At 42.2% G+C, this 22,972-nt stretch overlaps 1 protein-coding gene across 2 annotated transcripts in view; it reads right to left on the bottom strand.

The window, feature by feature from the left end:
- Positions 1-3,608: 3,608 nt before the first annotated feature.
- Positions 3,609-22,972, bottom strand: part of XRCC5 (X-ray repair cross complementing 5) — an 85,638-nt gene continuing 66,274 nt past the window's right edge. The window contains exons 17-21 of one of the 2 annotated variants that reach the window (XM_004004914.5): positions 18,555-18,664; positions 17,139-17,235; positions 15,231-15,298; positions 4,852-4,926; positions 3,609-3,846 (exon numbers count right to left, since the gene is read on the bottom strand). In XM_004004914.5, coding sequence (XP_004004963.3) covers positions 3,832-3,846; positions 4,852-4,926; positions 15,231-15,298; positions 17,139-17,235; positions 18,555-18,664 — 365 coding nt within the window. In that variant the 3' untranslated portion in view covers positions 3,609-3,831. Of the gene's footprint in view, positions 4,927-15,230; positions 15,299-17,138; positions 17,236-18,554; positions 18,665-22,972 lie in introns of both variants that reach the window. The other variant, XM_060410401.1, reaches the window with a different exon arrangement.

Raw genomic sequence — 22,972 nt, 5'->3', positions numbered from 1 at the left:
ATCTAGAGATGACTGGACTCTCGGCAGGCAGCCTGTCTCACCCATGCCCTCCTTGAAGCAGGTCAGAGTTCACCACAGTTATATACATCCCCTAAAATAACCAACTTGAAACACATTAGTGGGAAGCAGAAATGTCACTGGACACTGAGTAGAGAGATGAAGACTCATTCACACCCCGCACAGGACAGGACTTCAAATGACATGCCCCCAAGACGCCTGTGCCCCTGCTCCCAAGACTTCCGTCCCCGCCAGCTGCCCAACCACGCTTCTTTCTCTTCACCTGCCTCCATCTCGAAAACTCTTTTCCCACTGACAACAGAACGCTCATCCAAGAGGAGGCTGGTAATCAGCCAGAACAACCTACGCCACCACTGCCGTTCCTCCAGCTTCCCCCCACGACACCGTCTTCCCTCTGCAGCCCCCTCCCCACCCTGCTGTCACACTGTGTGCTCACTAACCCTAACAATCGCTCCATGAGGGTGGTCACAATTCCCAGCATGCTAAATGGGAAGAGGGTCTTAGAGACAGAGGCTCACCCAAGCTAAGGCACAATAGTTCAGGACCCCTCCTAGGTCTGCCAGACCCCCGTCAGTGCCCCCCCCCCCCCCCCCCCACGTGGCAGTGCAAAGGTAGTGGCCCTGGGGAAACACAAATGTGAGGCTGGGGATGGGGTGTGCCTGGGGTGCTTCCTCCCCGCCCTGGGCAGCACTTGCTCCCTCATTCAAGCGGCTCCTACAAAGCCGGCTGTGTACCCTCTTTGAGAAGGTCCTGCCTTCTCCCAGGCCATCCTGCCAGCTGCAGGGACGAAGGTGACTCGACCTTTTTATTAGGGGTCACTAAAACCTGACAGGTTTTAAGTATGTTAAACTTGACGTGCATTTCTCTCTTCTCCGGTGGCCAGATCTGGACACAGGAGGCAGACTACACACCTAAGCCATGAACTACAACCCAGCTGTTTCTGATTTAGCTACAGTGGGGTGGGGGGTGGCAAGGTAAGGTATGTCCATTCCTTGGGCCCAGGTTTTGATACTAGTATGACCAAAACCCAGTGGAACCACATATCTATAAGCCACATTAGGAAAGCACTTCTGAGAGTGAGAGGAGACAATTATGCCAGGAGGACAACTCCTAAGGAAACTGGAGCGCATGATCACCTTAAAAACCTTCCCTGGGTCCTAACACCCTACCTCAATCACACAGAGACTAGAACGCTTAAGGGTCTGCAAGAGGGAAATAAAGACAGACCTATTAAAAAGTTCTGACTATGCCTTCTACTTGGAGTTTTCGTAATACCACAACGTTTTATTCATGTAAAGCATTTTATAGTTTACAAAGTACTTTCATGAGCACACTTTGCCGTAATAAGCCTGGGAGGCAGGTAATATGACCAGCATCTTGAGAAGATTATAGAGCGAGGAGCAGAGAGAGAGCACAGATCCAGGATCTGGGTGAGCCTGTCCTCACCCACAGTGTCCTGATTGCCTCCACTCTCGCTGAGCCACCAGCTTGTTCTCTGAGCCTAGACCGCCTGGGAGAACGATCCAAAGTGAGGCTTTTGGGAGACGGTGGACCGCATCATAGTGTTGTCTGAATCAAAATGAACTGCAAAGCCAGGCATTAATACTGTGCACGCTGGAAACAGAAACACACGTGTGGTCACTTACTTTCAAAAACCAACTTAAGTGAAACACTAAGTGAAACACTGCCCACTCCCAACATGGCTTTCCGAGGAATTTTCTAAGACCCTAAACTTTATACGTAAAATTAACTGGCAAAAGACCAGCCTCCAACATCTGAGACAGCGGTTCTTGGTGGGGTGGGGTGGTATTACATAACCTCAAGGAGCCATTTGATTAGGCACCGGAGTCGAGTTCCCTCCTCTCTCTGCCTCCCCTGTAAGTCAGTGAATGTTAGTGACACAGAGGACCAAAGGAGCCAGGCCCGAGGGTGACTTCCAGTCCCCACACAAGCCTACTATCTGTGGGACTGGTGGTCCTCCAAGGACCAGCCTGTGGTCTCCTGAGGATGACGTCCTGCGAGCTGCTCTCTGGGGCCATGGCTGGCACAGCACCAAGGAGCTCCACGGCTCTGTACATCTCATTTGAGGGAAACATAACCTGGGTGTGTTCATCTGAGACAGGACGTCTCTACTCACAGCAGCGTGTTCTGAGCAAGACCACACAGCATGCGCAGGCTGCCTACATGAGACAGAGACAGAACTTTCACAGCTGATTTAGCCTTGTCTCTCCCCAGTCTGTTAAACTTGCTGCCGCTTTCGGTTATACAGATAATTTAGGTCCAAGCGGAATTAGGGGAAGCACAGATAACCCCACTGTGTATAAAATAAATCAAAACATATCACAAAGGACTAACTCAGTTCAAACTCTTCCTGGTTTGATAGAAGAACTGATGTTTCTGAGAAAAAGCTCCCCAAACTGTCAAAGATGAGGGTGCTTGTGAGGCCGTACTCATTGAACTGATTCATTCTGCCGGAGGATCTGATGAGAATAACATAGAACGAAGTTTTCCCTCTTGATTCTGTGACATGTCTCAGTTTTATCCAAGTCACAAACCTCCCCTGGGCCTCAACTACCTGACTGGACTGTAAGATATGACCTCCTTTACTGCGGTGGCTTTAAATGGGCACTTGTATGTCAAGTGTGTGTAGCGGAATACGACGTCCTAGAGGCCCAGAGTAAAGCACGCCCCTCTCTCCTTGTGGAGATTCAAAGCACAGAGGGTCTTTAACTCTCAGCACAACACTGAAGAATTCTTTTGCAATTAGTAATGAGCAGCAATCCACAGGAGGAACGAATCCCTGACACCCCCTGACACCTTTAATATTAATGTTCGTGGAGTGAAGTGCATCAGTGACCATGTATGGGACTGCTGCGATACGGGAGACAGGGCACCACTGAGTCTGTGACACCCAGCAAGGAGGAGTCAGAATTCAGGGAAGAATGTGGACAGAAAAAAAAGACTTTGCTGTTTTCTTATTTTAGGAAAGGAAACATCATCCAGAAAGATAGGAAAAGGAGACTTGGGTGGAGCTGGGAAAGACTGGGAAATTAAGGAAGAAATGTTTTAACACAACCAAAGCTTCTGTGAGACCTGCAGGTAGAGTGAAATGAAATGACAGAATCCTAACTACTGGTGGTGAATCTCTGAGTTACTGTGTTTTTGTTTCCTTTTGTTTTTAGGTTCACTGATATGTCAGAGGCTGGGCCAAAATAGCCTCTTTCCTTCATGAGAACATCACCATAACTGCTTAAAATGGGTACTCCCCTTCCTTCCCTGCTGCAGGCCAAAGTAACGTGATGACTCAAAGGCTTAAATAAAAAGAGGAATGGGCCAGCCCTTAGCTGTGACTGCCCAAAGACAGCTTTCTGCTGGTAAGAAACTAGTGCCACCATTTGATCAGGGTAAGTTGTGATGCTGTTAGAGGATCAGACCATGGGCGAGACTTCCTGGGGAAGACTGAGAAGCCCACCAGTCGTTCTGGATGAGACACCTTCACGAGGGCCGCAGCCGCACCAGTGTACCAGGTCAGGAAGGCACATGCGCAATACACTGAGACCAGTAAGACCAAAAAAGAAATAATACACCAATCGGAAAATAAAGACTCTTCATAAACACGTATGGGGTCTACATTATCCCTTACAAATGTTTGTACTCATTCTGCAAGAAATCAGGTGATTCACTTCTGTGTAGCTTGCAGGGACCACCGCCAGAACTTCTGGGTCTGCTTGAGTGACCTCCTCCAGGCTGCTCTGTCTAGAACTCTCAGCATCACAGTGATAGCCGCTCTCAGATTCTCCACACATCCACGAGCTAAATCAACTCCAGCTGTAAACAGGAACAACACATTTAGGAAGGGAGCAGACCAACTTCAGAGCACTGCTTCTCGGGGGAGGGGAACATAAGTGACAGTGGTTTCCCTCACTGGTGACACGCACGGACTTGCACACTTACCACTAACTATTTTAGGGGGTTTCCCTGTTGGCTCAGTGGTAAAGAACCTGCCTGCCAATGCAGGAGACATGTATTTGATCCCTGGGTTGGGAAGATCCCTTGGAGAAGGAAACGGCAATCCACTCCAGAATTCTTGCCTGAGAAACTCCATGGACAGAGGAGCCTGGAGGGCTATAGTTCATGAGGTAGCACACAGTCGCACACGACTGCGGGACTATACAGCAGACAAACAACAAACGATTTCAGGAGCTAAATTCGAAGCACGTCTTTTTATTTCAATACTAAGAACTTCTCCGCAAAGAGGCTGCAAGTTCTTACTGGACTGCTGTCACGTGAGGCTTAAAGGCAGGAAGTCCCCACACACGAAAGATGGATACAAAAGCCAACACTCTACCCAGCCTTCCAGGCATCCAGACATGGTGTGGTAAGGTCCAGAAATCCCCAAACGCCGATCAGCCTATTTTGTTTACATTAAGTTCATTGAGAACATTTAAGAACAAGGCGTTTTAAGTGCTGCTTTTATTTGTCAGCCCACAGATTGCACACTGTACTACTTATTTTGGTGGAGAGCAATTTCAGTAAATTATGACATTTTGCTGCTAAAGGAATAGCCTTCCCAGCTCTTTTTCAGTCCTTCAATGAGAGGATTAAACTGCATGAACAATAAATTTAAAGAACCAAAGAGCACAGGACTGTCTATTATGAAATTACTTATCTGATTACATTTATAACGATGACAAATAATAATAGTGTTGAGAGCTGCTGGTATGTTAGAAACTAAAACACAAATAAGTCCATGATAAGCAGGCGTGGTGGCTATATTTATAGCTCAGCCAAGTTTAAGCATGAGAACACCTGGTATGTATTAGAAGTACTTACCAAGTCATCCACGTCCCCACCCTCCTCAAAGGCGGCCGCTGTGTCTGTATTTGCATTTTCTTTGGGGGCCAGAAACTGTGAACAGAAATTCAGGGATAATATCACAAGGACAGTTTTGCCTCCTTTGATGGAGGAACACATGCAAATGGCCCAAAAGAAGCACCATCTTGATGTACGCCCCTTCCTTTGGTTCTGGATGAGAGGACCCATGTGAGGTTGAACAGTCCACTAACTAGTCATGGAGAAAGTTCCTGGGAAGAGGGAGGAGATGATGTGGCTCGCCAAGGCAGTGAGCATGTAGAGGGGCCTGTATCAGGCCCTGAGGACACCAGGTATTCCCATTTTTGCTTTCACAGCAGGTATGTGGGCTCATTAGGGTTAAGAAAAGAACCAAACACCTCAAACCAGTATGACTTAGTCTCTCTCTCTTTTTTTTTAACAAAAGTAAACTTTACTGAGGTGTAATTGGCATACAATAAATCTCAGTCTCTTCTGAAGGGAGCACTGAGGGTCAAGGGTCTGGACTTAAAGATTATAAGCATCTACTCAACTCCACTGAGGACAAAAAAGAGGTAAAAGGAAGGACTTCTAGGAGATGTGAAACACAAAAATGGGTGGGTGGGTTCAATTCTTTTCCTGGCAGTCTTTAAATGTGTGTTAGAAATTGTTTGAAAACAGGAAGGTGGATGAGAAAACTTCCAGTGTACGCTTCTGCTTAGCATCAGTATTCTAGACCTGGAACTTCTACAAGGCTGCTGCTGCTGCTAAGTCACTTCAGTCGTGTCCGACTCTGTGTGACCCCATAGACGGCAGCCCACCAGGCTCCCCCGTCCCTGGGATTCTCCAGGCAAGAACGCTGGAGTGGGTTGCCATTTCCTTCTCCAATACATGGAAGTGAAAAGTGAAAGGGATGTTGCTCAGTCGTGTCCAACTCTTCGCAACCCCATGGACTGCAGCCTACCAGGCTCCTCCGTCCATGGGATTTTCCAGGCAAGAGTACTGGAGTGGGGTGCCATCGCCTTCTCTGTTCTACAAGGCAGATATGCAGAAAAGCAAAGGGCCCTGAACTGAAGTCTACAAGGATCGAGGAACACAACTCAGATTTTTAAAGGGGAGTGAGTGCCCATGAAGACTATCTGCACATTCCTGCCCTCCAAAGACAGCAGTGGGGACTCTTGTCCTTCAAGGTGTGTGATAACTGTATCAAAGACCTAGGTTTTATCAATCTCTTGTCCATCCTAACACCAGAGCTGATCTTCTCGTAGGATAAGTACTTAGCATGGTGGCAGAGATCAGCCTGCAGGAGGGAGGGTTTTTAAAAGGGGAGATGGAAGTGTGGCAGGCCTCTCCCAGTTAGTATCCCTCAGGGTTGGTGTGCATGGAGCTGGCGGGCAGTAAACAAGCCCTTCCAGCCCACTTCGATTCTGTGGTAGCTCTACCCAAGAGGGAAAGGTGTGTTCATGTGTACACTTTCTCGACATGAAAGCAGGACAAGAACTGCTTTCCCTGTATTTTCTGTAATTTTTATGGTACTATGGACACAATCAAGGCCTCTGAAACCTAAGAATTATATATAGATTAAAAGGTCAGGAAGCAACAGTTAGAACTGGACATGGAACAACAGACTGGTTCCAAATAGGAAAAGGAGTATGTCAAGGCTCTATATTGTCACCCTGCTTATTTAACTTGATGCAGAGTACATCATGAGAAACGCTGGGCTGGAAGAAGCACAAGCTGGAATCAAGACTGCCGGGAGAAATATCAATAACCTCACATATGCAGATGACACCACCCTTATGGCAGAAAGTGAGGAACTAAAAAGCCTCTTGATGAAAGTGAAAGAGGAGAGTGAAAAAGTTTGCTTAAAGCTCAACATTCAGAAAACAAAGATCATGGCATCTAGTCCCATCACTTCACAACAAATAGATGGGGAAACAGTGGAAACAGTGGCTGACTTTATTTTTCTGGGCTCCAAAATCACTGCAGATGGTGATTGCAGCCATGAAATTAAAATACACTTACTCCTTGGAAGGAAAGTTATGACCAACCTAGAGAGCATATTCAAAAGCAAAGACATTACTTTGCCAACAAAGGTCCATCTAGTCAAGGCTATGGTTTCTCCAGTGGTCATGTATGGATGTGAAAACTGGACTGTGAAGAAAGCTGAGCACCGAAGAATTGATGCTTTTGAACTGTGGTGTTGGAGAAGACTCTTGAGATCAAGTCCCTTGGACTGCAAGGAGATCCAACCAGTCCATCCTAAAGGAAATCAGAACTGGGTGTTCACTGGAAGGACTGATGCTGAAGCTGAAACTCCAGTACTTTGGCCACCTATGCAAAGAGTTGACTCACTGGAAAAGACCCTGATGCTGGGAGGGATTGGGGTTAGAAGGAAAAGGGGATGACAGAGGATAAGATGGCCGGATGGCATCACCAACTCGATGGACATGAGTTTGGGTAAACTATGGGAGTTGGTGATGGACAGGGAGGCCTGGCATGCTGCGATTCATGGGGTCGCAAAGAGTCAGACACGACTGAGCGACTGAACTGAACTGATGTCTCCTTACACCACAGACCAAAGTTACAGTTCAAATACAAGGCTGTGTACAACAAGTCTCAGGAAGCAAGCACTGTGTGTCCTTTAATTCCTTATGTGCTGAAACTTACGTGGGTAAGAAGGGCAAGAGGAAGGCTGCATGTGCAGAGCTGGGCGAGGCCGCTTTAGCACCTGGATGTGCCTATGACAGTCTGTTTTTGACTCATCCTCCCTCCCAGACGTTTTCCCCTTCAGTCAAAACCAGCTCATCCATCACTGACTTCAATTCTGATTGAGAGATTAAGGAGTTCACCTTTCTCTAAGAATGTGTATACATCTTTCTACAGCCCTTTGCTGACTCTGAACTGGACTGTGGTCAGTGCTGGAAATCTTTCTGTGGTTTAGGAGACAGGAGATGCTAGCAGTTGACGCACAGCCTGGAACAGAACAGAACTGATTCATATCATCAAGTCTACTTATTCATTCGGGTTGATTATTAATAAAGACACCTGAGAGCCACACAGAGATAAATGAGCCAGCAATCCACACGCGCACCTGCATGTGGCTTACATCTGAAGGTCAGACTCTGCTCCTGGATTCCCAAATTAATCTTTATGATTCTAATTATCATCAATATTAAAAACGATTTTTATTTTGTTCCTCTCCTGCTATCATTAACCCCCAGGTGATTCTCCCTACATCAAGAACATCAGCCTAAAAGATAAAGACGTATCCTTTGGGTGAGAAAAGAATAAAAAAGTAGAGCTGTGTCTTACCGGAAGCCTCTGGGGGCTACAAGTGACTGGTACCTTCAAACAAAACTCTGTGGTCTTAATCGTTTTGTAGTCCACTATACCCCCTTAGAAACCTGACCCACAGTAGGTACGCACTGATGAATCTTGGAGAAGGAAATGGCAACCCACTCTAGTAGTCTTGCCTGGAGAATCCCATGGGCAGAGGAGCCTGGCAGGCTACAGTTCATGGAGTCGCAGGAGTCGGACATGACTTAGTGACTAAACCATTGATGAATCTAGAAAATCCCTAATGCTTTTTGGCACACAGTCTCTTAAAGCTCCAATTCCCATTCCCATCCCACCTGCAAAGCCCCTTTCACACTGCAATTACAGGATAAATTCAGACAGGAGAGTCTGCACCATATGACCACAGTACATACCATTAAACATAAACGGCACGTCTCTGAGATGAGGGCAAATTCCAGGAAGAAAGAAACGGCGGCAAATAAACTCTCCTTTCCGTCAAGTGCTAAACATCTGGAGCTGATTTCCTGACAGATCTGCTTTACATTCCTGCTTAAGCAATTTACAGCTAAGAGCAGGCTGCCATCCATTATCCTTCCCACAGCCCCAGGCGAAGCTGATCTCTTACACTTATCACTCCTCACCGACAGAGTTTTTAACTACAAGTAATTTCCAGGCTGTGCATGACAGGGAAGCTAGAGATAAAGCAGAGAATTCAATGACTGGCCTGTTTTCTCAATAAAAGCAATAACAGATTCTCTAAATGCAGCCAAAAGGGGCACGAGTCAACAGCTGACGTTTCTTATGTTCTTTCTCTCTGCAATATGTTGAAAAATGAGGACAAACAGAAAAAAAACAGTTGTGTGACACAGTCCTCCATCCTCAAGCCACCATCATATATTTGAGGTTACCAAGAAAGAACCTTCTTACTTGCAGATCTTTATGAGATGGATAAACCACTACTTCTCAGGTACACTGAAATACAATCCTGGCCACAAGCAGAGAAACTGCATCAATCACTTCTCTACAGAAGCTTCCAGTCCTGTTCCTCCATAAGACTAAAAACTGAAAATCAGCTTGTCCTAAGGCCCTTAGCAATCCCCAAATTGAAAACACATGGCTTCCACTGGGTTGATTCCAACACCAAGGTCTAGATATACAATAGCATCATGAAGAATGAAAACCTGTTGGCATGTATTTTGTTCAAAATGACACACACTTAGGTTACATTAATGCTATTTTCATGCTTTATAGGGAATACAGTTCAGGAGAGAAATCTGCAAACCAGTGTGGGGGAAAAGAACCGTATAATTGAGGCACTGTCCATTCCCAGTAACCCTGGGTAAGCCACTTGACCTTTCTATAACTAGCTCTCCTCAAAAATAAAAAGGGTACTGACCCCATTTATCTCTTGGGGTTGCACTGCTCCTCAGATGAAATAAAATATACAAAAAATGCCTTGTGGAATTGTAGATTTTATGTTTAAATTCTTAGGAATACACCCAATATATGTTTACCAAATGACAGTCGCAAGAATACCCATAGCATTTTTATTCCCAGTTGCCAGTGTTTAGAAACAACTAATGTCTGTCATTAGGAGAATGGATGGAAAAATTGTGGTATAACCACAAAAGAGAACACTACATAGCTGTAATAAAGAACAAACAATTTTAACATCATGGATGAGTCATAAAAGGCATGATTCCAATTATATGAAGGTTGAGCTAGGCAAAACTACTCTCAAGTGACAGATGTCAGACTCCTGGGCAGGGTATCAGGGAGCCTTCTGAGATTTTGGAAATGCCCTATACTTTGATCTGGGCGGTGGGCACCCAGATATACGACTATGTAAGAATTTAGCAGTGTTCATATTTAAGATTTGTGCTTTTACTCTATGTTCTAGCTCAATAAAAAATTTAAAATCGTATCTTAAAAATATCAAGCTCTAAACAAATACAAAGTAACAATGTGACCTTTTAATTACTGCTTTTCTTGTATTAACATATAGAACTTCACGAGGGATTTAAGGCAGAAAAGGAAGAAAAGAACAAAGGAAAATGTCATGGGGTCCAACAGCGGCCAGCAGTCAGAGACAACTGTTCTCAAGAAATGACTCCTAATTCTAATCTTATAATCTTTCACAATGCTTTGGGGATCTTTTTTGGAAGAGGGAGTGTGAGAATCTTATGTACACGTGGCTGCTGGCATTCTATGGTGGCGGCATGAAAACGCATGGAGGTGACTATGCAGAGTCCAGAGTCTGGACTCTAACCAGCTCTGCTGGCCATGAACTTGTGACACTGAGAAAGTCAACTTCACCTCTCTAGACTGCCTCTGGAAAATGACCAGATCACTAAGCTTTGAGCATCTATGATGCCAAGATGGGAAAATCAATAGATGTCAACACCAATAAAGAAGGCTAGATTAGGCAGCTACAAGGAACACAAGTGCTAAAATGATGCCTTTTCCCCCGTAAGAGTTTGTATCAAATGATTATTTAGGCAAATCTCAACCTTGGAATCCTGTGAGAAACAATATTCCAAAGCCACGGGAATAAATTCTCTTTCCTCTCTGAGCTCTTAATATGGAATAAAAAGAATGGAGGGCTGGGGCTCAGTCCTACCACTGGATTTCTGGCCAGTGACACTACGAGATTGTAAGCACATCATTTTATGTCTCAGCCCTAAGTTTCTTCATGTGTATATAAAATAAGGAGTTTGGACCAGATCCGTGTTTTTCAGGTTCTGTTCCCTGAGGGCTCTTCCGAGTCCTCAGGGCATGGGTAACCCCAAATTTCCACTCACTCCTACTGTCCATCAAGGGAGAAGTGTCACGCTTCTATGTTTTCTGCATCAGGCTTGCTTGTAAGCTTTCAGTTTTAAAAATAAAAACTCAGCTAGATCATCATTAGGATTCCTTCCAGCTGAATAAAATTCTATACAACTTAAGCCAATATCCTCTGCCTTAGTTAAGAATCTGACTTGTTTAAATCCTTTTAGCCCAGGGCTTCTCATCATTCTTTGTTGGGAGGGGCTCTACCTACTAGGAGTCAGTCGCATGCCCCCTGCTGTAACCACCTGGAATGTCTCTGGACAATGCCAATATCTCCTGGGGAATAAAATCACTCCTGGCTGAGAACCACTGTTTTAACCCTAACACAGGTTAGTAGGAAAAAAATTAAAAAAAATTTTTTTTATAAAGATGACAAACTTTGAATGAAGCATCAGCCTTTCTTGACCTTTTACAAGTGCAGGTCTCTCACGGCCCATGGTTCCCTAGTCCTGGATTGTGATGCTCCTGGAACGCTGCAGGATAAACAGGCACAACTCCTACCCGCCACAGAGCCTAGCCCTGTGAATGAGATGACAGAAAAGGGGCACAGGAGCTACAGAGGCCTCTCCATGTCGTCGCAAATGGCAAGACTTCATCTTTCTATGGCTGAGCAGTATTCCATTGTGTATGTATACCACACCTGACTCATTCATCAACGGACATGTGGGGTTTTCTTCTTCCGATCTTTGTTATCATAAATAATGCTGTGGTGGACACCAAGGTGCATGTATCTTTTTGAAATATGGTCCTCGGGAGGATTATGCTAAGTGAAATAAGTCAGATGAAGAAAGATAAACACTGTACGATTTGCCTCATATGTGGAATATAAAACAAAACCAGAGCAAATGAACAAATCAAATGAAACAAAGACAAACCCATAGATACAGAGAAAAGACTAGTAGTTACCAGAAGGAAAGGCATGAGGGGAGGGTGAAATGGGTAAAGAGGGTCGACTGTATGGGGATGAATGAAAACTAAACTTTTGGTGGTGAGTAGGTAGTGTATACAGAAGTTGAAATATAATGTTGTACACAGAAATTTACTAATGGTATAAAGCAATGTGAACTCAATAAAAAGAAACAAAACTGGAGGAAAAATATATATACAAACATCAAACATTAATGGCATGTCTAACTAACTACCAGAAAACAGAAAAAGTGAAAGAATTCATGACTGGAAAACAGGGGTTATATTTATATCTAGGCTTCAAAATGAAACAGAGGTATCAGTTATTGAAAGAAAAAGTGACTGTCTAAGCTTATGTCATGAGAGAACTTTCCATTTCTACAGAAAGAATAACTTACCTATATTCTCAAAGAATCATAAAATCCACACATTTCTAGAATATATCAGAGGGAAACAATTGTCCTTAAGATGGGGAAGTGCAGTCATGATTTTCCTTTAAAACGGGCATCCCTGAATAATATTTCCTTTCAAATCATCAACATTTAACAGCAATAATGTGACAGTATACCAACTTTAAATAACTTATGGTCAATATCTTGAAAGAATTTTAATGGACTATGAAGACTGTTCTTCAATGTCTGAATACAGCCAAGTTTCTGTAATTGATTCTTTGGGAAGTGACCAAACATAATAGTTGCTTTGAAGAAAATGTAAATGAGTATTTTATTGTGTGGTCAAAACTGATTATACTTTCATAACTTGGCTAAGAGAAAAAGCTGAAGCATATCTCTCCTATTAAAAACCACAAGGAATCAACTTCCTTGAGCCAGAAGTGTACTAATTCTACCCATTATCATTCGTATGTACCTTCTCCCTTCCACAATTCTCTCCAAAAATCAACAGGTGCCATTAAAAGATTTTTTTTAACATAGAGGACTAAGTTTTCATTCTGGAAAAAAAAAAAAGGGCTCCTGTGATACCGAAGCAGACACAAAAGCATAATCTTACAGGTTAGACACGACAGAGTGTGTGCCAAGAGTCAGCCACAACAGCAAGCTTCACTCTGCTATGTTGACCGTGTTTTCTCTCTCTTCAAACATGGTGATGTTTTTGGAGTTGTCTTAAATTGCAACCAACTGAAATCAGTTCTGTTGATATTAGAATCATGTAAGGACACCCACCCGTATCTAGTCTTCACTGAAATTCCTCTCTGCAGCTTCATTACCAGATATTAAAATTCCTGATGGTTATGCTCTGTGCTCTTAAATTCCAAAGGTGATATGCATTTGCAACAAAGACTAAGGCCCAGACACTTGCAGGAAGCACATGATCCCTTCTTAGATTTCTTTCTTTTCTCGTATTCTGGCCTCACTCAACTCTGACAGCATCGGTTAAGAGGTACTGCTTGGGGTAAAAGACTGCCTTTTCAGGTCAGGGCTTTCCGCTTCCTCCCAAAACTGTAACGTACTCAACTCTCAACTGGATGACAGATTTTTTTTTTAATGCAATAATGATTAAAATGAAACTATCTGCCTTATTTTACCCTTTTATCAAAAACTGATTGATAAGCCTTCACTACATGATTTTATGTGTCAATTTCACTATGCTATGGTGGCCAGCTGTTATGGCAAACACTAGATGTTGCTGTGAAGGCATTTTATGAATCACTAACATTTACAATCAGCTGACTTAAGTAAAGAAGGTTACCCTCAAAAATGTTGGTAAGCCTCATTCAATCAGTTGAAGGAATTATGCCCCTGGAATGTAATACAGAAATCCTGCCTTAATTTCCAGCTTGCTGGCCTGCTCTATAAATTCCACATTTGCCACCCCCCACAAATGTGTGAGCCAGTTCCTCAAAATGAATCAATTCCCCCTCCACACCCTCCCCCCACACACAGTATTGGTTCTCTCTGCAGAGCCCTGAATGACACACCCTAGCTCAAGAGGGAAGTATTACCATGCCACTGTATAAAATCACAGATAGAAATAGAACCAGTTAAAGGGCACTCTGAAGCCCACAGTACTCAGTCTTGACTGTGGCAGCAGTGGGTACAGACATCAGAGACCCTTCTCTGAGACAACAGTCAGCATCTTGAAGAATGCTTTTTAAATTCTGAGATCTTACTTCCTGAGTGCAGGGGCCATATCTATTCTTTAACAAAATGCTTTTGCCAGGCAGAGTGCTTAATAAAAAGTCTTGTATATTCTAATTTCTTTGCCAAACAATAGCATGGTTTTTGCCAAATGAGTTTTCTGAACTGAAAATTCAAGACTGTTAAACTTTGGCCTGAGTTTAGCCCATAGATGAACATCTCTGGCCTTGTTTCTGCTGTTCCCTTAGATTCCTGTTCATAGTCCCTGACCAAGCTCTCCCTTAGCCAGGCAGTTAATTTTTGAGTCTCTATTGCTTCCTTCTGCTACCCTGTAAGCAACTGAGTCTCTGGAGGGTGGGGGTGCTGTTTTATCGTTCAGTACAGTGCCCAGCAAACAGCAGAGGCTTAGTACATAACTGACAGCTGACATGTGTTGTACTAGCAAGGCTGGGTCAACCACTGACTGTAAATAACACTGGATGTTATGAAATATATACTTCTGAGCTACTCAATTTAATTTCATTGAAATTTCATCACGAATCTGCAGTATAATGAAGAAGAACTGAGCTAAACAGCTGTATGTTTTTGACTCACAACTGAATCAGATGTAATCCTCATCCTCCACACAGGAAGACACCAAGTATGTTGACCATTTACATCAAAATGAAGTCCATGGGGCCTGCATATCCAGGGTGTTACTATAAAGACCTGGATGTGCCTTATGTTAGAATACTAGTGTTGCTAGTATTCTAACATAATACCTTGTTGCACCATACAATTACCTGAGGGGCTTTAAAAACTCAAAACCACATTCCAAATGCATTTCAGACCCATTTCAGGGGAAAGTAAGGGGTCATCAATGTATGTGTGTGTGTGTATATATATATTTCTTTTTTTGTTGTTGAAAACAACTCCCTGGTGACTAATGTGTGACCTGGGTGGAGATCACTGGGCTAGATGGATTTCCTAGCCATAACCGGGGTCTACTATGGATCACAAACTCTAGAGGTACTGAAGTGCAATTGTAGGTGAGTTCTAGAAACATTATCGTAGCTTATGGCAAACTGAGTGAGATTACAATTTCTCCTATGAGGATGCTGCAGCTGAAGCAATTTGTCTGTTGGTTGAGTAAAGAATGGTACAGTAATCTAGTTACCCCTAGAATTTTACTTCTTCAAGGAAGAATGAGCACCAAGAAAATAATCTCCACTGCAATAATTCATCTAAAGACAGAGAGCTACCCCACAATACCTTTTTGGCTTCCTCAGTGGTGACAGAGCTTCCAGGGACTTCATCTTTGGTGATCAGAGTAACTCCATCTATAAAGTAATTCACAGAGGAAAATTCAAGTACAGAGACTCAAGCCCAATCCCACCTTCCTTTCCACCACACCTCCTCCCAGCTTTGCATGGGAGATTTTTGGAATTATTAATATAAACGTGCTCTTCCTTATAGGAAATATAAAGCTTTATGAAAAGTGCTGAACTCACATCATTTTTTCCATCTTCCATCACCCTTTCTCCTATGTTTGCTTACAGAAAATGAAAGCCACATAACAAATGCTACCTGCTGTGTGAAGTCTTTCTTGATTCAATCTCTCCCTTAGAACTCTCAGATCACTTTGTTTATCCCTTTGAAATAGCTCTCACCATACTGTATCCTGTATGACTGTAAATATTTCATCCCTCCTAACAGATTATACTTTCTCTAGGGCAGGGATTACATTTTATTCATCCTTATATTTCCCTCAGTGTATTTCATAGCAGGAGCTCAGTAAAGAAATGCAAATTGAGTAACTATGCTTTGGTCCAAACCCATTAGGTACCAGATACGGGAATCTGCAGACTTTCTGACTTCTAGCAGTGTGACCAGCTATTGATGGAATGGCAGAAAGCTAAGGTCAGAAGGAGACATGCTCTTACAAAGATTTTGCCTAACATTTAGCCCAGAGTGTTGAGTTGAGCTCAGTGAGAGCAAATCAAGGATGGAAAATCTACCCTGTAGTTTTCTCTTCTTCTTAAGATTTTCTTCTGTCTCAAATGATTGATGCACAAAACGCTCTCAGAAAAGCACATGCATTTAACATCCATTTGTACCTAGAAATGGCGCAAGGTCATGTGTATTCTCTCAACAGGATATATATATATACATATATATGTATCTTGTGTATGTCCTGCAAATTTTTTTTCAGCAAGCAATATACTGGAGGCATTCAATAGGTACCAAAACCAATCTCTTTCATCTACTGAGTTGACAGCAGAAACACAAAAGTGATTTGAGTAAGCCCAATTCACCACCTATTCTAATTGCTTTTGCTCCCCAGTGTAGAAGTTAAAGGGCTGAAAAATTAACTGTCAGGGAAATGGTTGTCTGTGTGACAAAAAACTGCCTCTTAGAAGCTGGAGAGATAGGCATGTGACTCCTTTTTTCAGAGTTTGCACAGAAGGACAGGTTGAAACTAATTTGGGGGCTCTACTTCAAGTAAGAAGTTTTGTACTTTGTAACATCATTGTTTTCATAATATGTACTTTTAACAGGTAATATCTTGTGTTTCAGTTCTAAAAGAAAATCAAGCCAGGTTAAAGGAAATGGGCAAAGGGCATGATGGAAATCAAACAACAAGCCTAAAAGTGAAAGAATGCTTGTTGCCCTGTTTCTATGTTTAATTTGCATTGGTCACTGCAAATAAGTGAGTGGCTTTGGTGCATGAAGACATTGGTTGGCTAATATAAAATGCCCAAGAACATGGCAATGAAAGGAGGGCAATGGAGGATGGCAAAATGTGGGGGAGATTAATGAAAATGCTATGCATCCAGCAGGACTTACAGATCGAAGAATCTGAGACAGAGACCAATGACTGCCTACACAGCTTCTTCGGTCATCAAACAGAAGGGCACAGTCATGAAAGGGCCACACTACACAGAGAGTTTAAGATGGGACTTATATGTTTACTTATTATTTATCACTTTGTATTTCTGCTTATTAATCAAGATTTTCAGTTCACCAAATACGGAGCATTTCCCAAATTCACATGGAAAAATCCACACGGGACATTATCAGGTCCTCACATAACACATTACACAATATAATTTATATTTAGAACTTATACTTGGAAAATATAGCATAACTATTCGAAGAAAAAGACAAATGACACCTTACCATGAACGACAATTTCCCAGAAATGATTTAATTGTTTAATTTCCACTTTCTCTCGAAGGGCTTTCAGGAAATTGTTAAAGCGCTGCTCTTCTGAAAACTGTGAGAGCGTGTGGGGGTAGGGAAGGTGGCAGGTCAGAGCTCATACAGAAACATAATTCACCCCCAAAGCGTTTTATGTATATATATATATATATATATACACACACACACACAAATCTACCATATTTATTAAAAATACATAAAAAGTTCTTCTTTGGTAAATTTCAGCTTCGTTTGTTGGGAGTTGTAAATCTTTCCATCTGTTGAAGGCACAGAAATTTCCATAGCTACCCAGGTTTTTCTCGTGGCCTGTTACTTTGTTCTTTTAGGTTTTAATATAGACAAATTCAAACAAAAACAGAGCCATTTAGTGGATGCTATGTACCTATCACCCTTGTAACATCTATACTCTCACTCTTTCCCACGACTCTTGGATTGTTTTGAAGCAAATTTCAACCATATTAGCTCATCTATAAATATGCAATATCTAAAATACAGACTTAAAAAATTCACAAAAAATTAATAATAAGAGTAATGACCAGTCAGTATTCACATATTCCCAACTTTCTTTTTATATTTTTAGTTTAAAAAAGGTCATTAAGATTGACTAATATGTCTCTAAAGCCTCTTTGGCTCCTCTTCCACCTTTTTCTCTCTTTCTTTTTTGCGATCCAATGACCTGGCAGTTTAAAGGACACGTGGTGGCCACAGTGCACAGAAGTGTTACCAGACACTCCATCCAGGCAGTGGGGGATGTGTGCACTAAAAAACTATTGCCACTACCTTTTCAGCTAAGCAAATCTTTCTCCACCTGACTGAGTCACCCTTAGTCTTATATTGACTCTATTTGGCCAAAATTTGATATTTGATAAAACTGATATTTATCTGTAGGGCATTTGATTTATCTACTTCTGAATCTTTCATCCCATTTTAATTTTAACAGTATTTTTACTTTCTTATTACTCTTTCTCACAACCTAAACAATCCAAGAAGTAATTCGGTCATTCACTCAATCCTCTCAATAATTATCTAACTGTATTTTCTCCATCCATTTCCCTAAAATAGTCAGCCAAATAGAATCCGATAGAAGAGAAATTTGGTTGGCTCACTACGTAGAAATCATAAAGCCAGGGCTATAGTGTAATGAAAAGCTAACTTCGAGGGATACAACATCCCAGTCACCCACCCATCTTTAGTCTTCCTCCGAAACGACAGCAATAGTAACATGAGCTAGTCATTTCTACTCCTCTTGGCATATGTTGCTCTTCACAGTAAGGATGATTATTTTCAAAGCCCAGGCTTATCTGTCGGGTGCTGTATGTCTCTCCCCTGTGATAGTGGCCAACTGTTTAGGAAGAGGACACAGGATAGAGTTACCTGAATGGCTTCTTCCCTGAAGGCTTTGATGCAGTCCATGCTCTTCATGAAATACAGTGTTTCGTTAGTATCCAAAAACTGCTCGATGTGGTTTATTAGCTGGTGACTAGCTAGAACATAAGATAGTAAATTTATTTTCCTCAATCTGAGTGATGCTTGTTAGAGAGAATGGATGCTCCTGCGTGCCTGTAAGTAGTGCGTTTTTATGGATCAAGAGCCTCCCTTGTGGTCTGTTTGCACAAAAGCCATTCTTCTTTTACAGGGGTGGATGGGAAGGAAAGATGAAATGCAGAATTTGTCAAGAAATAAAATTTCTTAAGTGCTTAGAATTATAATGTTCCTTTTGGAATTTCAAACATTAAGCTGTTATTGCTTTTTATTTACCCCCTCCCCAAATTTAGGGACCATTTGGGTATTTCAAAACTGCATTTCCTGATAACATCATATAAAATAGATCTTCCGTTTCCTCCCCTAATTCCACTCAGGGTAAATGTCAAATGGTGTCAGACAAAGAAAAATAATCAGCCAAGGACACTCCACCCTCTTCCAATCACAGGTCACATTGCAAAAGACCAGCCTTCAACTTAATTTAGTAATATCCCTATAGAATGGGAAATCATTGCTACTTATCTTCTGCCCTTAGTTGAATCTCAAGATCTCTCAGGTACTCAGCACTCTACAAAGCCATGGATACTTAACAAATGATAATGGTCAGCAAGCAACATCATAAGTGATACAGAAAGAGGAAATGCATTAATAGCATTACGGTTTCCAAGGTGAGCTGCAATTTGAGACTGCCTCATAAGCAAAACATTCTTCATTTTAAAAAGCAGAGGAAATCAAAACATAAAGTCATCAGGGAACTTAAAGTGTTTAAGCGGGTCAAAACAGACCCTTATGATCTGTGCGGAAGAACAGACCAAGGAGATGAACACAAGTCATGACCTAAAGGCTCATTCTTACTTGTTCCCTGAAACTGCTCGCTAGCTGGCTGTTCAGCAATTTGTGCTGAATGGTCAAGATGTTCTAAGAGTGCACATTTGCCATTGTTGTGGCCTCATGTGAGCCTTCCCACAGTTACGAATGTGTGCCTGCAGTACTAATGAAAACTACTTTCAAGGGTTCCCTATAAAGTGTAGAGGCCACCAGCTGAACCACAGTGACTGGAGCACTGCTCAACCCCTTATGAAAGGCATGAAATGCGGTGCCATCAACGTATTTGCTAAGGATCCTGTAGCATGTGGACAGGATTGAAAAACTGGGTGAAGTATTTCCTAATATAATAATTTTGCAGCAAGTGAAAACATCCTGGTAACCATTTCATCTCTTCTACCAACTAGGAGATTATGATCTCCATCACAACGAACTACTTAACCAACTTGAGGGAGTAAAGAAACACTTTTCTGAAATTTCAGAAATCTTTACCCATGTATCCCATAGCAGTGAATTAACATCCAACTATGATTCAAAGCAGAGAAGGAATGTTTGGATAGGACTTTTTAAACAAAGTTTTAAAGAATACAACCCTGATCAGTAAGCAGAGCAGAAAACTATCAACAAGAAGCTGAAACCAACAGAAGCTATCTCCCTCTTTTAGCCTGGAAAGGTAAAGTAAGAGAAATGTTTGATATTTCCACTCAAGCAGCCTGCTTTCTCAGACAGTCTGACAGCAAGTTCACTCGGCGTTTCCTATCTGGGCACAAATGAGAATTTTTAAAGGCCAAGGGCAATAATCCCAGAGACATCACATTTCTCATTTCTTCTGAAATGTGAATGAGGAAATCTCTGCAAGTTATAATGTAAAGCTATAATATTTCTCTGCTTGATACAGTGATTATTTTAATTCAGCCTAGTACACATTTACTGTGTAACTGCGACATATAAGATGCTACATTATGTTCTATAGGAGACACAATTAAGTTGAAGATAAGATCCTGTCCTTAGGGAGTTTACATGCTAACACAGAATATAACACATATACATAAGAATAGTAACAGGAGGTCAACATGAAGAGCGCCGAGTGCTACAGAAATATATCAACTAATCTGAATTTTTAAAACTCTTCGGTGATTATAAGAAAGATCTGTGAATTAACATGGCTTTTTTGCTGGGCGATGAAGGAAAAGTAGAATTTGGCTATCAGACAGCCAAAAAACAGAACGAGCAGAGAGGTGGGAAAGCACGGGGAGTATGTGTAGAAAAGCACATGGTCCAGCATGTGGAGTCCATGGCCAGGAGTAGTGAAGAAAGAGGAGGACGGGGGAGGGAAGGGCGTCCTGAGGAGAGTGAACAGTGTGCGTGAGGAGCTGGGGCAGGACAGAGAAAGCACAGGAGAAAAAGGGTTCAAGACCAAGCCTTTGAGGAACCTCAGGATTCAGAGGCTGTACAGAGGAACGGTTGCTGATAAAGGAGGCCGAGAAGGGATGGTTAGGGAGGCAGGAGAGAGTCAGGAGGGTATGGCACCACAGATACTAAGAGAAGAAATTATTTGAAGAGGAGAATTGTCTACTGTGTTATAAAGTGTTACATAAATAATATTACAGATTATTATTACATAAATTCTGCAAGGAAAAGAGTGTAATGAGCACAGAAGATAAAGGACTCTAAAACACAGGGTATCCTTGGGCCCGGGAGCCCATGAAACAACTAGACAGTGCTGAATTGCTCTGCAAAAAGCAGTCTCTGCACCCATCTTTATCTTGAATTTTGATGGCACACACACACACACACACACACACACACACACACACACACACACACACACACTTGCCATCTTATAGAAAAAAACATTCAAAAGAAACTAAAATAAAGCAAATGTGAAAGCCAATAATCCATTTGCAATAATGATATGGGTGAGAAAGAATGCAAAGAAAAGCAGCAGCAGTCTCAATCCTCAGCTCCCATTTAAGAAAGACATCCTTACATATCTGTGGGCCCATCTGGATCTAGTTTCTTATTTACATGTTGGACTCTTCTGTCCTTTCCCCCAGAAGGTTCAGGAATGCAGGTAGATACACATACCCAAACTTCAGATAAGCCCAATGAATACACAGAACCAGACTCTATCCTTCTCGGAATAATCAGTTATGTGGCCTGTGCATCTGGCTCCCTATCTAGACTATTTTGTGGTTCACTGATTATAATGAACCTTTTAACACCAGTGAATATATGTGATGGACGATGCTCTAATATACTGAATATCAAAATGGGATGTGGATAAAGGACTTCTCATCCAAACTTTGGTGGCATTTCTCTGTCATTTTTAATAAATGTAAAAATGCAGAAGTGGCTGACAAAAGTAATCTAACTCTGGCTGGATTATGCTTTTGATTCCCCCTTCTCTCCTCCTCCTCATGTAGGAAATGCTGAACACTGGGGTGCTTTCCTGTGCTTCCACATCAGTCACGGTGTTCACACTCAGTAAATCACAACCTCAACTATAATTCACCAGAATGCTTTTCCAGAATTACTCAGAGGCTCAATAATACTCATTAGCAGCTAATATAAAAAAATGGCCACTGGAAGGGCCATTCATCTTAGGACAGCAGGTCAGGCAAAGGCTGTCATTTATCTCACAAGAAGTCTTCAAAATCAAAATGTCTATTCTGGATTTCAAACCTGTCTGTTCTGGATTTTGAGGTTTTTAATAGGGGCATTAATATGCTAACTAGAATCTGACATGAGTACAGATCGCTGATACACAAAACGAGTTTTCATACTTGTAATACCTTAGCGTTATATTAAAATCTTATCAAGATTCAAAAGTGTTATGTAAGAGGAAAACGGTGGTGTTTTTTTGTTTTAATCTGAAATGTATGCTTTTTCGCTCTCTCCAGAAAAACACCTTCCAAAAGCGAAAGGGATGGTTGCTCAGTCCTGTCCGACTCTTTGTGACCCCATGGACTGTAGCCCACCAGGCTCCTCCTCTCCTGGAACTTTCCACACAAAATTACTGGAATGGATTGTCATTCCCTTCTCCAAAGGGTCTTCCCAACTCAGGGATCAAATCTCAGACTCCTGCACTGCAGGCAGATTCTTTCCCATTTGAGCCACCAGGGAAGCCCCCCAGAGTTCTACAAAATCAATCACCCCTCTTCCTGCTGGTCAGTCATGACCGTCTGCTTGCTGGTCTCTGACCTGACATTTACTTACTCTTCTCTTTTCTGCAAAGATGTTTCCAACAAAGTAAAAGGAAGTCATGTACTGAGGGTTTTTTCCCTCTATCCTACAGAGCCGAAAGAGCAGTAGTTCACTCAACTGTCACACGTTATGTATAAGGGATTGGAAAGCTATCGCAAATGATTTTGCTAAACCCAGGCATCATTCAGGATGTTTCTCAATTTAATTCTTCTCGTGATCTCAGTGCCCTTATGTGAATTTTACTTATTGAAGAGGTGCACATTTTACAGATGTCCGCA

Source organism: Ovis aries, chromosome 2 (assembly GCF_016772045.2).
Source record: "Ovis aries strain OAR_USU_Benz2616 breed Rambouillet chromosome 2, ARS-UI_Ramb_v3.0, whole genome shotgun sequence".
Lineage (NCBI taxonomy): Eukaryota > Metazoa > Chordata > Mammalia > Artiodactyla > Bovidae > Ovis > Ovis aries.
Note: the sequence above shows the minus strand (reverse complement) of the source record. Positions and strands in the feature narration are given on the sequence as shown.